This window comes from Erpetoichthys calabaricus, chromosome 9 (assembly GCF_900747795.2).
Source record: "Erpetoichthys calabaricus chromosome 9, fErpCal1.3, whole genome shotgun sequence".
Classification (NCBI taxonomy): Eukaryota; Metazoa; Chordata; class Cladistia; order Polypteriformes; family Polypteridae; genus Erpetoichthys; species Erpetoichthys calabaricus.
Window position 1 is genome coordinate 39,222,709 of NC_041402.2, and position 18,543 is coordinate 39,241,251.

The following is an 18,543-nucleotide window of genomic DNA, read 5'->3' on the forward strand; positions in this document are numbered from 1 at the left end:
AGAAAATCTAACTGTGGACCCTGATCCATTACAAAAGCTTACTGGACTATTCACGTGTTCTTCTCAAAACACCTTATCAATCAGGCACAGCTCCAGAGTTAGACTTCAGGCCCTTTCAATGGTTGCTCTTCCTTTGTGTAGGTGGGACTGCTATGGGTACTCAGATTTTACACCAGGACCACCTAGACTGGCCCAAAAACTGGATTCATAAGATGAAGGGCAGTCAGTTGACAGGTAAAAGGTTGAGTGAAGAAGCAGAGCATTTTTAACATCCCCCACTAAGACGACATTTTTGTTGCATTTTCATTTTTATTTATACACTATGACTAAAGAGCCTACATTGCAAGGTATTCCCTTTGAATGTTTCCAAATAGCACTGCAATCTTAAAAATTACAAAATGTTAAAATACAAAATGTACAAGAAATTACAATACAAGGCTCTGTAAACATCAGCTAAAAATTTCTCTTTGCCTACATCTTCCCTTTTATTATTAATTTTTTCTTTTTCTTTTTTTAAAAAAAACATTGACTTATCACCCATTACTGCCCAACCCCACACCCCCCTAACCCCGAGGAATGATATTCCTCTTTGGAGTATCAAAAATAGAGCTTTGAAGAATTGTATTCACACCAGGAAGTAAAACGATCATAAAACATTTTTTTTTACTCTTTGGTTAAAAAATAATGGCAACTCCATTGACACAATGAATAGGGAAAATGTTTGCCATTATGTTAGAGAGCTTTCACCACAATGTAAAGTTACTCAGTATCTCTCTTTTTTTTCTCCTTTTGCTTCTGTATGTGGATCTTAATAACAAACTAAGCTTAAAACTAGTAGTTATAAAAAGTTGAAAGTATTAAGGCTTTTCTACTTTATGCATTGTAAATTCTAAATCGGTTTGAAGAATGCAAAAGCACCACGCCTATTGACAGGCTCACGAGGGGGCGCCAGTCTATCATGGACTAACACTCAATGCACACGCATGCACGCACTTGGTCAGACGCAGCTCCCCATTTCTAAAATGGACTATTGCAATGAAAGCTTCCTCAGAACAGGCCACATTCCAACCACCAAGTCACAGCACATCCTGCGTGCCAACTAAGCTTTCCTTGTGTCAGCACATATTGTCTGTGCAGAAACACAAAGTCATCCTTCCATCTGCCTGGCGTTAGATAATTACAAAGTGCTCCAAAGAGTGGAGATTTAGTTGCATAGCCCAAGGTTTTGTGTGCTTTAACATCAAAACAAAAATCGAACAGTCCTTAACTACAACCAAAAAAACAAGAACAGCGTAAATAATAAAAAAAAAAAAATCTTAAGACCCTTGTATTGCATTCTTTACAAGGAAGAGTATGCAGAAGCAACAGTAAGTGCTTCTCTTTATATACAACTATTCAGGTTTCAGTACTTTTAATATTCAAGCAACTCTACAGCTTCTAAAATCTACAGGCATCAAGGTTTTCGAAAGGCATCAGAAAGGTTTTAGTGCATAGCAGGTTGTCTTTTTCCATTTATGTACACACATTCGGTCAAACACACACACACACAAACACTTTTGATTGTACAGGCGGCTGCGATGGTGTGGCCATCACTGCAAATGAAATATACAAAGTCGGACACTTAAGGCATCAAACCAGCTGAAATGTGCATAGACCTGCCGTCTGTGATCGATCCAAGGCCTGGACGCTCGTCTTGCACTGTGCATGGGGACCACAGGAGACTCTCTTTACAGTTTGGTCTTTTGAGAATGACATCTACCCCATGTTTTACGCATCTAAATCCTTATTTCTACACAAATATTTTGGCAATAAAATATTTTATTATTTGCTTACTCTTAAATGTCAGCAAACGACACAGCATGAAAATGACACACTTCTATTGTGCTACCTTTTTAAAAAAAAAAAATATATAATATATATCTCCCATTATAAATTCTGTTCTGTTGTGCTTGGCTTTTGCTCACTATGCATTTTATAATGCTGTTCACAGAACAACATCGTCAATTTTAATTTGTTTCTATTTTTACTATGTGCATTCCACATTTTAAATAAATATTAAAAGCATTAGCTATGTTGATAAAAAAAAGGCACAAACGCACTCCTACTCACTAGGACTGTGCGGAGGATTTTTAAGTGTGTACAATTTACTCAGAAATTTAAAACTGCTACATTTATGAACACTTTTACATAACTTGTCTTTAAGGTGCTCCTACATAAACAGATACTTATTTTGTCCTCCAATTTGGGATTTGGGCTGCAACTGGCTACAGCAAAGCGACTCAGGATGTGTGTACACGTGTAGCACACATCATTCAGCATGCCCTTGTGAAGTGTGAAATAAAAATCTGATTATCTAATACAAACTATTATAAAAGGATTTCTTATTCAAAGCTACTTGACAACTTTAAAAGCTACAGCAAATGTGTAAGGCATCTGTACTGCTACCTGAATTACAGATATTTTTCTACAAAGTTATAAAACATTAAAGAAACAAATGTGTGGAATGTTGCGATTCATTAATAGTTCCTAGTGGAATGGTTGCGTTCATATTGGAACCTGTGGCTTACAGACGTGGTAGCTCTGAAGATTGCTATGCGGTTACATTAGGCGTCATAGACTTCCGCTTTGTCGTTACAGATGAAGTATTACCTTTTGCAGTTTTCCTGGAAACGAAAACTCAAAGATCCTGCATTTCAGTGAAATTTGTTTGCTTTTCATACTACAAAGGAGCATCGAGTGACGGCCAGGCTAAAGCAGTTACTTCAGTAGTTCTAACCTATAAAGCTGGCTACGATAATGCAGGTTAAAGAGCTTCCCTGCCCTTGCAAGTCAGGCTCCTCACACACACACACACAGGCACACAAACACTCCGACATGTACACCTAACAGTGCTGGAAAGAAAACATAACTTAGTACTTCATGTACACTCATCAGAATGAGAGCTAGAAATCCAAGGCATATCTCTTTAGTCAAACCGCAATTTTGCTCAAAGTTTCCAGACGATGCTACAGTCCAAAAAGGCCACAGATTTGGAAGCACAATAGTGTAAGGAGCCGGAGATGGTGGCGTTTGATCTCAGGTGGACCTGGAAACTGCAGCCATGTGTGTGGCTGCCCCATGGGCCTCAGGAGACTGGGACATGTCCCGTCCTATGATCTCATTCACTGAAAAAAAGGAAGAGAAAAGGAACAGTTTACACAAGAAATAAATTTTATCCAAAGCATTTAATTTAGCAAATATTAGAAGACAGCAACAAACATTTGTAACACACTGCAGATTTTCTCATGGATTTTTCATGCTTTTTTATGAAAATTGGATATTTGATGGTTTATATGAAGATAAGTAAAAATGTACCTGCAGAATTTTCATTGCATCTTTTTATTATTTGCATATATTAATTGTTTCATTGTCTGTGTCAGTGATGAGGACTTTTACGACTACTAAAAACAAACAAAAACTTGAATGTAACTTTCCTAATTCCTAATACAGATCCATTCAAAGTGGCCATTGTTTTTTCAAGTACTGGATAGCAGATAACAAGCTCACAAGTGTAAGCCTCTTGGACTCCACTACATCAGAGTCATTATCTCCAAAAAGAGGACATCTGGAAGTGTGGTAAATTTTCCCGGGAAATAAAGCCCTCCTGGAATTACCCCAAGGGCACAGTGACGACTCGTTCAAGAAGTCGCAGAGGATCCCAGAAGAACATCTAAGCTGCAGGCCTCTCTAGCCTCAGCTAAAGTCAGTGCTGATGACTCCATGATAAGACAGACACCGAGTAAAAATGAGATTAATGAAGAGTAACATCAGTTCTTGTCTCCCATTTGCAAAGGAATATCTGGATGATACACAAGCATTTAAGAGTAATGTTCTATGGACAGATGAGTCAAATGTGAAACTCTCCGCACAACACAGGTACCACTCTGTCTTCTATAGAGTTAATACAGAATTTAACAGTAAGAAAAATCACACAATAAAATATGGAGATATCACTGTGATAGTTGGGGGATGGTTTTCTCTCTCAAAACCTGGAAGACTTACCATTACTGAAGGAAGCATCGACTCTGTATTTTCTCAGAATATTATTAAGGAGAAATTGACAATGACCCAAAACACAAAAGCAAGTGCACAACTAAGTGACTCAGAAGAAACCAAATTAAAATTTTGGAGTGGCCTGGTTAAATGGAGGTTTCTTGGCTGGACCTGAAACAAGTGGACTAAAATTCCTCAATAATGTCAAAGACTGATATAAACTTATAGGAGGCCTTTAGTCACAATTAATGCTGCAACCAAGTACTGGAACTATGGGGACAACTACTTTTACACATTGGAAAACTTTGTTCCTTGAATAAAGAAAATTATTTAAAAACTGCACTGTAGTCAAACAGGTTTTCTTTCTTTAATACAGCAATCAGTTTAAAGGTCTAAGGCTATTCATTGAGTAAAATGTGCAAAAAAACATTGGGTGTTAGGAAAGGCCAAATACTTATACACAGTACTGTGTGATAGCTAGATTTACAGCATAATTACTATACAAATTAAAGGAACAGATAGATATGTAAAGTAATACATGATAAACAGACATACAGAATTAAACTTAAACTTAATACAAACGAGTGTAACACGTAACCTGCAACAAGACTCAACTCATGTAGACTTCACTAATTGCAGATTACTATTTAAAACAATTTCATAATCGGAGATAAATTCATGTGTTTCAAAGATTTTTTTTTTTGTTTAATCAGTTAAACACTGGAAAAATCAACAATACTCCAGTGCACCTTCGGAAGCAAAATACCATTCACTCTGCCTGTCTCAAGGACACAAAAAAAACCCTTCCTCACCCTCAAGTTAACCATTGGGCTGAATGCAGCCTTTATCGTGAAGGTGAGGTTATTTTACTTTCCTCTCTTTTTAAGGGGTACGATTTACGCAGTAAATACTTAGCACTGCAAACAAAAACTGGAGGAGCAAATGAAAGGCAAAAGGCAGGGTTATCAGCCCTCTTGTATTTTATGTAAGCATGTTAAGCACCAGTCAATTGACCACACAGATAATCAAGTAAAGGTCGCTTGTAGTATTGTCCTAATTACAGCTGACATGGGAAATGCCCGCCTCATATTTTTTTCATTTGTCTTTCACAGTGTATTGATCCACCAGCAGTATAATATTCATTAATACGGCCAGTCAGGAAACTTGGAAATCATTATATTGTATTTTTTTAAGATGAAAAAACAGATTCACTATTCATTACAACAAACAAACACATACATATCAGAAACACATGGAAATATGAAAAACAGCAGCTGTTGGTAGACTTCATACAGAAGATTGTACACAGCAAAAGAACAAATCAAAAGCTCTCACTACTAGAAATAAACTTAAAGATGCAAAAAAAATCTGAATTATATCATTTCATAATTATTTAATACTGTATTTCATAGCTATGGCAGCAATCATACAAAAAATAAAATGATGCTGCGCATCTAAACTGGAGAATTTAAATCTCTTTAACATGATCAGTCCGTAGGTACAGAGCAAAGTGCTAACTGCAATGATACCTAAAAGATGAGGACAGCACAGCACACTCAGGGCATTCGTGACTGCATGATGAGTCCTGAAAGAATTCTGGGCTTTCGTATTTCAAGATGAGATTTGTTTGTGAATATATGTAGTATATTAGCAAAGGTCTGCAATTTCTGCAACCTGCTAATCCCATTGTTAATTAATATAAGTAAATGATCACAGTAGATGAATAGCATATACATGTATTTTTTTTGCTTTTCAGTGATCCAAGACCTAAACAATTTGATCTCATTTAATGATGTGTCAACTGACATTGTACCAGTCTCTGTTGAGGCAATAACATGTTGCACTGGATACATTCTTTATTATACCTGAAGTAACATCATAAGGGTGCTGTGGGTATAAACCGCTACACCACTGATGCCTTTGGTCTTATTCTGCTTCAGTGCCTATGTATGCCAATAGAGGTCATCACAACCCCACAGATACATTGTGGAGAATGGCACAAGCCCAGGCTTTCTGTATGAGCACATTTGAAATTGGGGAAGTGCTGGTAGGCTTGGAGTTGTTACTGTATGGCAGAGCCTGCCTTTATGAATAATGTCAGTCTAACTGGCCAAACATATATATTCAAACTGAACTGAGTTAAAAGAGAAACAAACTTGATATCTAGGGTATATGTAATATTTAAGGCATTGATACTTAAACTCTGTCCTGGGACCCCCATGTGGTTACAGGTTTTTTTTTTTGTTTTTTTTTGAACAATCAGTGAGTCATTTCACCTCTAACTGATTTCATTTAATTCCCTTTTCATTTTTCTCTTCTCTTATTTTACACTCAGAAATTGGCAGTCAGTGTGATTTTTAAATCCTACAAAACAATTAGAAATATTAGCATTTTCGCTATAGCATTGAATATTTAACTCTATTTTGTTGTTTTCCTATTAATTAACCCTTTTTTGTGTAGTTTATTCTCTTTATTGTATCCGAGTATAAGTAGAGCAAACACCTACATAGAGGATACTGAATGCTGAAAGGCTTCAACTGCTTCATTTTCAATGAGCAACTACTTCGTGCTCATTGATAAATAATGTATTAAATAACAAGAACGCAAGGAAAAACAGAACAATAAACATGATGATGATGAAAATCTTAAAAACTAAGTTAAGAAAAAAAATATTAACTCAACGTAACATACACAAATGCTTTGTACATTCTAATAAAAATTAACTAAACGTAAATTTGTAATTTCTATATTGACCACAATTAAAAACAGATCTCAAGATGCACAGGGCAGATGCAGAATTCAAATCTAACTAGCTTACTCACTGACTTGAGTTTAATTAATGATTTGGAAACAATGTGCCTGATGTTACCCAGCTCTGGGAAAACGTGAAGCTCATTTCTTATATAAAAGGCAGCAGAATTTTGCTAACACGCTCAGCTTTACTCCAAACAGTAAATGTATTTTTGTGGTTTCTCCATTCAGAAGGCTGTTATCTTAGCAAGTATCCCTTCAGCTTGAACTGCACTCAAAAGTACTATTTCTTTTTTCTAATTTTTGCCAGACATGTACTGTCATTGACTGTATTTTTTATGTATGCAGTTTGCTATTATAATTTGTAAGGCAGTCGTAGTCTCATTCCAGGATAGGGTCAGGTTTGTTATGCATACAGTACATTAAAGTTCACATGACAGCAACAATGTACAATAGTACAATGAAACTGTTACTTGCATGTTTTCTGAGAATTGTACCAGTAATATCAACATATAAAAACCACATACAGGATTTGTTATTCTGACTATGTATTCAGAAACCTTAAAACATGTGGGTAGAAACTGTGCCTAAATCTAATGGTGTGAGTGCTAATGGCCCTGTGCTCTCTGTGAGATGTAAGGATTGAGAAAAGAGACTAATGCACGATTGGGTGAAGTGTTTTAACAAGACAGTTGTTTTTCTTTTTTATTCTATTATTTTCTCATTGAGACAATCAGAATCTTGTAAGAAAATGCCATAATCATGTCATAGGCCCTGGCTCCTACATTAGCAGCACTGAGTGCAGGGCAGGAACTGACCCTGCAGTACATACCAACCGAGAGAACATGCAAAATCTACACATACAGTGACCAGGCATGGATTTGAACTTAAGTTTCTTGAAGCTGTTATATAAACAGTAGTCTGTTAAATGGGCTGAGCAAATACTTTCCAAATTAGAACTAAACAGAAAAAACAATGTAGGCAAACACTAGGTGAGATACTTAAGAACCACAGGCTATGTGGTGCAGTGGGTAAGGCACTGGACTTAAATCTGCAAGACTGCCAACTCAATTTACGCCGACTCACTGTGCAACTCTGAAAAAGACACTTAACTGACTGCGGCCCAACTGTAACTATTAATGTATACAATTCCTGATCTTGCGTTGGATAAAGGTCACTTGTTAACCTTATCTTAAAAATCCATCTCTTCTTATTTTTTTTGCCCTGTAGATCTCCCAGCAGTTCAGATACCAGTTATTAATGGAAACAGCAGGGAGCCTCACAAAAATGCATCTTCACACAGGAAGTATCACTGCTTTATTTCCTTCCAGGTACCTAAACAACGTGAAACATTAATAGTTAACTGTCATGCTGCCCTGTCTCCTGCCCAAGTCCTTAAATAAAATCTAAAAAGTCAATGTTTAAATCTAAATAATCAAAATAAGGGAACTAAATTGACTGGGTAGCAGCTCACAGTGGGGGTTTCTTGTTTGCCTTTAAATAGGTTTGTGGTGAACCCCAAACTAGCTATATACAGGGAGAGACTACTTTAGAAAATTAAGTGTGAAATCAAACTGTTAACTTTCCCTAACATATACAACGTACAACAGGCCCTGTAAAAATGCGCTCTAAAGTCAGATATAACCTCTGTGTAGTTCAAAGAGACTGACATGCTCTCTCTCTCTAGATGCGAGTTTACCGGTAAGCCTCAAGGGATATGAAGGGCAGTGAACAGCGTATGCTTCCCCTGATAAGAGCTGGCATGTATGTCGTCTACATGCAGTGTTGTAACAGCTGCGGTCATGTCGGGAGCCCCAGTAACTGCACCAGATTAGCTGGTGTGGTATATTTAGCCTTGTCTGTGACTGCGTAGAGGCTGCAAGTGGAACAGTGTCGACTTTCACCATAGCAGCAGGCTGTGCCTATAATTAACCTAGATCGTTCTTTGCGTTGTGCACCAGCTGCGTTTCTCAGCAGGAGCATAAACAAAGATAGGCATATGGCAGATAGGAGGCTTTTCTTACACTGACAGTGTAAACAGCATCCAATTGTAAGGTAATTAATTAAATACAAGGCCTAATACAATATGAATTTTTATGTAACTGCTTCAACAGCCAGTCATTCTCTGGAGAACATGGCATGATTAGTGTTTTGAATGCCAAAGCTACAGTTTGTGTTTTTAGCATAAATAATTAAACATAAAATAATGCGCTCACTTTGTTTGGATGGCTTTATCATGTGCTGGTTCTAGTATTCCATGTGACAGAAATACACCCTTTGTAGATCTATATATAGGCTGCCTACACACCCTTTAAAAACAACCTTACCCTAGTGGAATCTATGGATGAATATAACAATAATAAATTTACCTAAACTTAGCACCTTCTCTTACTGTACATTAAAATGGTTTTTTTCAGTTGACATACATCCACACGTGTTTCAATTCCGTGTTTCTTATTAGGAAAAATCAATTTGTGCTGCATACGAGTGAAAGTCTCACCACATCACATTATTCCAATACATTTAATTTATTATTATATATTCTCTTAAGAATAACGTTGACTTAAGTGTATTCTTAATGATAAAAGATGACAAAGTAAAGCAATCCGAAACATTTTACGGATGTAAATAAAATAATAAAAGTACATTTAACTGAGCTTGAATTTACCAGGCCAACTTTTTGTTTGTAAAACACTTTTTAAAACTTGAGTTTCTGTCATAATGCAACACTTTATCGTAACTGTTTAGACAGATAACTTTATTACAACATTATCAGCATTTCAAACGTACTTCAGATGTGACCTTATATGCCTTGCTAATGTATATAAGGTCAGAGTATGCCATAATGTGTCAGTGTAGCATAGAGATACAAGATGCTGAACCTACAGTATATACTGTAGTTTCTGACTTATTCCCCACCAATGACCTTAAACAGGACAAATAATCATACTGCATATGAAGATCAACCTACATTTCTAATATGTAACAGACCATTTAAAATACAGATTAATAAAATGCACATGATCAATGACTGCACTGTGGCATTATTTACATCTGAGCTTACCGCAGCTCTCCACTGCTGACCAGATTAGTGATATTTTAGTAACAGAGATGATAATGACAAGACTTTGACAGTTCAAGCAGAGTGCTACTATAGGCAAGGCTAAACAATGTCAGAACCTTTGTATTACAGAATCATTTCTAACTCAACAATTAACTAGAACAATGCATAATAGGGTTGTGTGTGCATTTCAATCTGTTGTTGGGGATCCATAATATTTACTCATTTTCTTTTCATCTTCTTAACTATAAAACAAACTACATAGTTAAGAGTCACTATCTTAAGAAGACTGTACATAATGACTAATTTTATTAGACAAATCCTTAGAAACAGAATTCTTGGTGCTAGCTAATGATGTCAAGTTAGGTATTTGCTCACAAATGTAGAGCCAAGTAGGTCATCTATTGATATGTAATTTATCCAATTAGTTGTGTTTTCTAATACTTTCCTAATAATACCACTGCACTGCTAGTTTGTTTTACAAAATGTGTTTCATCTTTTAGCCTGCACGACACTCAACAGCAACAGGGAAGATCAAACCTTTCTTTCTTTCTGGCCGTGAAAGGCCATGGTAAGAGATGTGACCCAGCACTTGACAGTCACTCTGACTGAGCTCCAGAGCATCTTTGTGGAAATGGAAGAGTAGCCAGACAGAAAACTTTCCTCATTATAAGACATGGAAGTGTGCTTGAAGTTTGCAAAAAAAAAAAAAAAAAACACTTAAAGGACACTCATACTATGTGAAACAAGATTCTCTGGCCTGATGAAGCTACGATTAGTATAATGTCTGAAGGAAACCAAGCACAGCTCATCATCTGTGCAGTACCATTCCAATGGTAAAGCTTAGTGTTGACAGCATCATGCCATGGGGTTGTTTTCAGTGGTAAGACCTGGGAGAATAGACAGAGTTGAGGAAAACATTAATGGAGCAAAGTGCAGCGACACCTTTAATTAAAACCTGCTCCAGAGTGCTCTGGACCTCAGAAGGTTCAGATTCAAAGATAACAGTAACGCTAAGCACAAAGGCTGAGGGAAAGCTCTGTAATTCTTTACATTTATATAGCATTTTTCTTGCTGCTCAAAGTGCTTAGACAGAGGGGAACCACTTCAAACACCACCGATGTGTACCACCCAACTGGATGATATGACAGCAATCATTATTTTGCCAGCATGCTAACTACACATTACCTACTAGAAGGTGAAGTGGAGAGAGAGAGATAAATAGTCAATCAGAGACAGGGGATGATTAGGGGGCCACAATGACTAGGCCATGGAGGGCTTTTCGAAAGCTTCCCAGGGATCTTTAATAACCACAGAGAGTCAAGACCTCGGTTTTAAGTCTCATCTGAAGGATAGCACCATATTTATTGATCCCTTCACTGCACTGGGGCAATGAGATCCACACACAGACCACAGGGTAAGTACCCCCTCCTGGTCTCACCAACATCTCTTCCACTAGCAACCCAAGCTTTTCCTAGATGGTCTCCCATCCAAGTCCTGGCCAGGCCCGAACATGCTTAGCTTCAAGTGGATGACCTGTTCTGAAGCACATATGACTGCTCTTGAGTGGTCCAGACAGATCCTGCAGTTCAACCCAATCAAAAATCTTTGGAGAGAGCTGAAAACAGCTATCTACTGATGGTCTTCATCCAACCTGAAAGTGCTTGAAATCTTCAAAAAAGATTAGAAGAAAATCCCCAATTCAAGGTGTGCAAAGCTTGCCAAGTCAGCCAAGAAGACTCCAGGCAGTAATCACTGAAAAATATGCTTCAAATTAGTATTGAAAAAAGGAACTGAATATTTGTGTCAATGTAAGAATTCAGATTTTTATTTTTCAGTAAAGTTGCAAAAAAATATCAAAAACTTTTTTTGCTTTATGACTTTATGGTATTGAGTGTTGGTTGAAGTTGGGGAAAAACCTAATGACTTAAGTACAAAACTGTAATTCAGCAAAATGTGGAATAAAATGATGGGGGACAAATATTTTCTGAATGCACTGTATATTTGTAACCTAAAATATTACTTCTGCGCAAACTTAAACATGCTTTTATCCTCCCACAAAAAAGGGCACCAGAAAGTAAATCTACTTTATATTTAACAAGGTTAACTCTAGGCCGGGATCGGCAGTCTATGGCTATAGCTATAGCAATAATCTGCTTCCTGTCTAACAGAACAAGTGACATAAGAAATTAACTCCTGTTCAATGCACATTTAGTAAGTAGGTCTAGTATGCTGAACGTACAAAGTCTTAAGCATAGGATTTTAGTCTTTGTACGCAATAAGGATACAAAGAAAAGAAGGATTAGAAAGATTAAAAGACAGGTAAATGAAACCTCACAGGAAACACAGTAAATGAACATTTGTTTAAACAAAATAGTCATTTAGTATAGTTATACACATTATGGACTTCTGTATTGCTAAATCAAGTCACAAAATTAATCTTGTTGCTTTAGATTAACAAAAATGCCATATGTTCTATAAATTAAAAAGATTCTCAGAAAAGGGCAATACTAGCCAAAAATCGTCACTTTTTGAAGGTCATCTGCTAATTAATCATATTAAACTAGGAAGAACCTAATTCATACTCTTGTGCCTGAATCAAGTCACATTACTTCCATTTGACCAGCATTTATATCAAAGAAGTTCCTTATGCAAAAATATTTGCACAGTTGTCCTCCGAGTGTTCACTGCATCATACTGGATTGTAAATTACAGCCAAAAAATAATTCAGCCGATATAAATCAACCTCCTTAAAATTTCAAGTTAATGGAAAGGTAAATCACTATTTAATGTCTGAAATGAATGTTGTGTAGAAAGAGAAAGAACAATAGGACAAAGTGTAAAAATACAAATTATGCAAATTACTTGCAGTATGTAATATGTTTAATTGTCATTTCCTGGGATGTTTGTCACCTTGTATGCATATCCATCAAGTTACGAGAATAAAATGCATTTATTTACTAATGGAAAATAAATCATTAAGACAACCAAAACTTTTTACTACCTAAATGTTAAATTAAGTTTATTTTTGTATTTGACCCTAATTGGGCAATTTACCTCATATGTGAAATACTAAATGTAGAATATTAAAGAAGTTTTACAGTTACAGATTCACTAATTATACAAATATTCCTGAATTTTATATTTTGTTAAGTATATTTAAAAGCCTGGAGAATTACATCGTCAAAAGAAAGCTCCAAACTCTGGAGCTTCCAAATGCCGAATACCTATGGGTATGAAGCAGGAGATCACGGATTACTGCATACAGATAAATATTTTTAAGGTTGCAAATCAAAAGAACGCCTTCTCCATTTCAAAGTGTAAAGTCTGCTATCCACTCGACTAAAATCCAGCTCTTCTCAGCCAGTCACAAGGTCAAACACACTCACTTCCATGACTCTAATTTGGCTGGGGATGGTGGAAGCAGCATAACAACAGAAGACAAACAACATTCAGTGGTTTGGAAGTTACAGTATCTAGGATTTGTTTTCCAATACTTTTGTAACTATAAATGTTCTTAATGCTTAATCTAGTGCACTGCTGTCTGCTGTTGTCATATTTCTTGGCAATTTCATGGTTTGTTCATGACATGAAGATATAGTTTATTTTCCATCTGAATCAAGAGCCAAAATTGTACACCTATAAAGGATTAGGAAGGCTAAGATTTATGTTTTTCAACAATTTTGTCTTTTGCTGTAATGCCTGATTTTTTTTATACAACATTAAAAATGTGGGAAGGATTTATTAATTTATTGACATTAAAACAAATTCCATTTTGTTCTCCAAGAGATTTGAGTTACGTAAAAACATGGACTTTGCAACAGAAAGACATGAAATGTCATATATGTCTAAAAACACCAACACTCTGAATTAAAATAAATAATCAAACCACTGAAAACATGTTTTCACTCTTATTTAATGCTCTAATTTTACAGATCATATTTCTTGACCAGCAAATACTGAGCTGACTTTTGAAAAATAATTAGGCTTCCAGCAGTGTCAGAATGTTACCTTTACTATTTATAGTGTCTGATTAATGTATAATCCCTGACATTACCTAGGTTCCAATCTGAGAAGAGTGTGTTTCTCAGCAGTACTTCTAAATATATCGGGCAAGTCTTCCTCATTACTGCCTAAGGAAACAGATATGCTTAACTGCACATATGGAGATTTTAGGATTTATCAGTTTTTTTTTTTGTTTTTTTTTGTGGTTAATTAGTTGTGACACTTCAGTGATATTCTGATTACTTACTTTTACATATGTGATGTGGTTAAGAATTTAGCAAATATCTCAAATGAAAGGCACAATGTTCATCACTTTGAAGTTCTGCTCATGATTTTAAGTCTCTGTCTATTCCTGTTGATAATATGCTTTAGTTTGACATATTCCCCAATTACTTATTTTTATCACTTTCTACAGTAGACGATTAGTGACTAATGAAGATAATTTAAACACAAATTTTCTTCAGTTGGAGGATGAGCCATATCTCAGTGAGGTTGTCTGGATTCACCTGGAAAGCATTTGGGATAGAGGTTTTATTTTAGGGGTGTGCAACAGACCACACCCCCCATATAGACAGTAATTTCAATACACATTTTTAAAATAATATTAAAAAGGTAAGATTACAGGGGATATTATAGTCATGGGAGACTTTAAACTACCTGAATATTAACTGATTGTAGACGTAAACAGTCCCTATTTTTTAACACAATGATAGACCACCAAAGCAGGTGGGCTGGGGTGTCTAGATTTAGTATTATGTAATAACCAGGATTGAATTTAGGCTGGAGAGATTAATTAACCACTAGGATGAAGTGACTACAATATAATACTGATCTCAGTGTTCTGGAAGAGCACAGGTGTAAAGACTGAAACTATTAAATTTAACTTTGGTAGGGCAAATTTTGAACAGATGCAGCAAAGTCTAAAAGGAATAAACTGGAATAAGCCTATAAGTGTAGATTTAGTTGAGGAGCAGTAGAACATGTTTAAAACTGTTTTACAAATAATGCAGGACAGGTACATCTCAAAATCTGGAATCAGTAGGAAATTTAAAAAAAAAACAAACAAACTCCACAGTGGGTTCCAAAGAGATTCTTACAGTATTTCAGCAGTAAAAGAATAGTTAAAGAGAAGGCAAGTGTATTTGGAATAGTAAAGGGGAATTAAAATATATAGACAATGAAATAGAAAATGCTCAAAACTGAATTTTTTCTGAAGCATTCACATATAAAGAAATAAATAACCTCCCAGTGGTAATACAGACTAGTAAGGAGGTATTGAGGGATTCTGAAATTGTAGAGGCAGATGTACTGCTCAGATGAAATAGGATGAAATCAAACAAATCACCAGGACAAGATATTATGTACCCTGAGGTGCTTAAGGAGATTAATGAATACACACACAAAAACCCTTGACACATATTTTTAGGAACTCATTGTGCACTGGGGAAATTCTGAAGGACAGAAAAATGGCAAATAATATTCTGTTATATATAATGGGTGATCGGGTGGATCTAGGTAACTATAGGTCAGTAAGCTTAACATAGATCACAAATAAATTAATGGAAGGAATTATTAAGGATAAGATTGAGAAACACATGTCAAGAACAGGGGTCTCATGTATAAACGGTGCATACGCACAGAAATGTTGCGTACGAACGTTTCCACACTCAAATCGCGATGTATAAAACCTAAACTTGGCGTAAAGTCACGCACATTTCCACGGTAACTCATACCTTGGCGTACGCAATTTCTCCGCTCGGTTTTGCAGACTGGCAGCACCCAGTGTCAAAGCAGTGCTACTGTTCCTGTGTGGTCACCCTTTCTTTCTTAGCTCCACATTCCTGACGCGGCTTTATAAATACACTGAAATTAACTGCATATTGTTTATTAGTGTAATGCATCTGATTGTAATTAACCTGTAGCAATATAATGGTTCAGGGAATAGCCATAGTATTCCAAATACCATAACTGCTTTAGCGTTGTTACGCTCACTGCATCTTGTTCTTCTTTTTGCTGCTCCCATTAAGGGTTGCCACTGCGGATCATCTTTTTCCATATTACTCTCACTGCACCACTCGGAGTATTTATATCACTGTATCTGAGTGTGAATCACAGTAGCAGCTGATTGGAAAGAGAATTATCGGTATACAGTTTCAAGTACACACTACCTCAACCATGGCAAAAAGCGTCAAAGCCTTTCCTGTACGGACCTCGTGTTTCAGAAACAGTGTCATCCCAAGAACTATAAACGCACTCAATCAGTCCATCAAGTGCTCCTTGTAGAACTGTTTGTACTTATAAGTACAATTACCTCACTATAAACTTACACTACAGTTATAATATTGCACAACCTGCGCTACTTTATAAAGCGCGTATGATGACAAAATCATTTATAAGATGAAATGCAGCAAAATATGTTGCTTATAGTATACAGATAAAACTTTAACTTCATTTAAATAATCTGTATTGTTAATAATTAAACATGTGAGGACACGGTGCCGCAGCATATAGCTAGTTCATGGATAGCTCCTGCCTTGCGCTGTATTCTTGCTAGTGCTGATGCGACACTGGAAGGATAGACGAATAGAATAATTAAACATGTACTACGAAGATATTTCAATGTTCCTTAAAAGTTTTGAAGAATCGGCGTTCTAAGCTTACAGATGGCTTAACGTCTATTACAGAGCTGATTGTGTGGCGATTGGGTATTTGGAGAAAGAAAAGTAAGTACAGGAATTGGAGGTTAGTACGTTTGAAAGAGACAGTACTTCTGTAATAAATTATTTCATCGAAGGTCGCACATGGCGCAGCAAGCCTCTTGCGTGAGATATGAACAATCACTGCGCCACCGTGTTCCCATGTTTAATAACATGCTTTCATTCCTATCATCATGAAAATGATATCACGTATACATCTCAGTATTTTAATTATTCAGAGGGCTGTAATATCTCGAATGTAATGGATTCTGTGTCCTGTCGGAGAAAGAGAAAGAACGGAAGCACGTAGTGATTCACACACAAAGAGCACATAGAAGATCAAATACAGAACAAAGCATTTAACGTGCTACTTGAGAAACTAGTAAAATAAACGATTTTAAGTTGAAGTTTATGATGTTCTACTTTAATGGCAAAATAAACTACATGATTAAAGTGGAAATTTCGAGATTAAAGTTGACATTTCGTGCTTTTTTCCCCACGGTGTGCCTATTTTTTTTGTCTGTACCCTAATAAGCTTTCATATGACACTCAGACGGTGGGCTACGACTTGCCTTTTCATGGCGACTTTGATATATGATTTCTTTTTTATTTCGGGCACTGTGTGACTTTGTGAACTTGATCTTTCGAGTTTCTCCGATACTCTGTCACTTGATCAACTTTCTTTTGTTGATTATACCACTGTTTAAACCAACAAATAGTACGTTTTTCCTTTGCCTCCACTTGGTATTCGCTGAAATTCTTATATTTTCCCCCGTGCTTTTCCCATTGTCTTTTCACAGAAGGCTATTTATATTGATTTGCATATTCAAAGAGGCGTAATTCTGGGAGGAGTTGGGGCGGGACAGAAGGCGCGTGCACGTGCGTTACTTTTCACGGTGATCGGGATTTATGTAGTGGAAGAACGTGAAAGTATGCGTGCGCACAGATTCCTGCATCTGGATTTTTCTGTGCGTACGCACAATCCCGCTTTTGTGCTTACGCCATGTTATAGTGTGAGTTCTAGGCATGGCGTTAAACATGAGGCCCCAGGTGTTTTACTGAACAGTCAGCATAGGTTCAGAAGAGTGAGGTTGTGTTTTACTAACATGCTGGAATTCTATGAGGAAGCAACAAAAAGATACAATTAGAGTGGTGCATATATATAATGTTATTTATTTTGACTTTCAAAGAAAGTCTGATAACTTACCAAATGAGTGGCTGGTCATCACACTAAAAGGAGTAGGAGTCAAGGGTGTAGTGTATAGGTGAGTGTAGAATTTGCTAAAATATAGGGAGCAGTGGGTTATGGTGAAAGAAACCCTATCAAAACTGGGTGATCTTAAGAGTAGTACAGAGGGACTTGGACAGCACACAGCCTTGGCAGATTTAATGTAAGTAAATGTAAGCTATTACATTTAGGAAATAAAAAGGTTAGATTTGAATACATAATTGGAGAAGTGAAAATTCAAAGTACACCTTATGAGATGGATTTAACAGCTGTAGTGGACAAGTCGGTAACAACCTACAGGCAGTGTTCAGAAGCCATTATGAAGGCTAACAGAATGTTGGGTTATGCAGAATGATGTGAAGAGGTAAAATCAAAGCAGGTTATGCTCAGTTTTTAATGCATTGGTGTGGCCTCATTGGAGTACTGTGTACAGGTTTAGTCTCCTGGCTACTACAAAGAGACATAGCAGCTCTAGAAAAAGTCCAGAGAAGAGCGAAGGAATGCAGAAGATGAGTTATGAGGAAATATTAAAAGAGCTTAGCCTTTTTTAGTTTAAGCAAAAGAAGATTACGAGGTGACATGATTGAAATGATGAAAATTATGAAAGGAATTATATCAAGACTGTTACTTTAAAATGAGTTCAACAAGAATACAGAGGCGCAGCTGGAAGCTTATTAAGGGTAAATTTCTCAAACATTAGGAAGGATTTCTTCACACTGAGAATCAGATACATGGAATGAGTTACCTAATAGTGTGGTAGACAGGAGGAT

The 18,543-nt window shown here is 36.4% G+C and overlaps 1 protein-coding gene across 2 annotated transcripts in view; it reads right to left on the reverse strand.

The window, feature by feature from the left end:
* Positions 1 to 289: 289 nt before the first annotated feature.
* The window catches only part of nfatc3a (nuclear factor of activated T cells 3a), a 218,208-nt gene continuing 199,954 nt past the window's right edge, over positions 290 to 18,543 (reverse strand). For both annotated transcript variants that reach the window (XM_028809336.2, XM_028809338.2), the window contains exon 10: positions 290 to 3,164. In XM_028809336.2, coding sequence (XP_028665169.1) covers positions 3,076 to 3,164 — 89 coding nt within the window. In that variant the 3' untranslated portion in view covers positions 290 to 3,075. The remainder of the gene's footprint in view (positions 3,165 to 18,543) is intronic.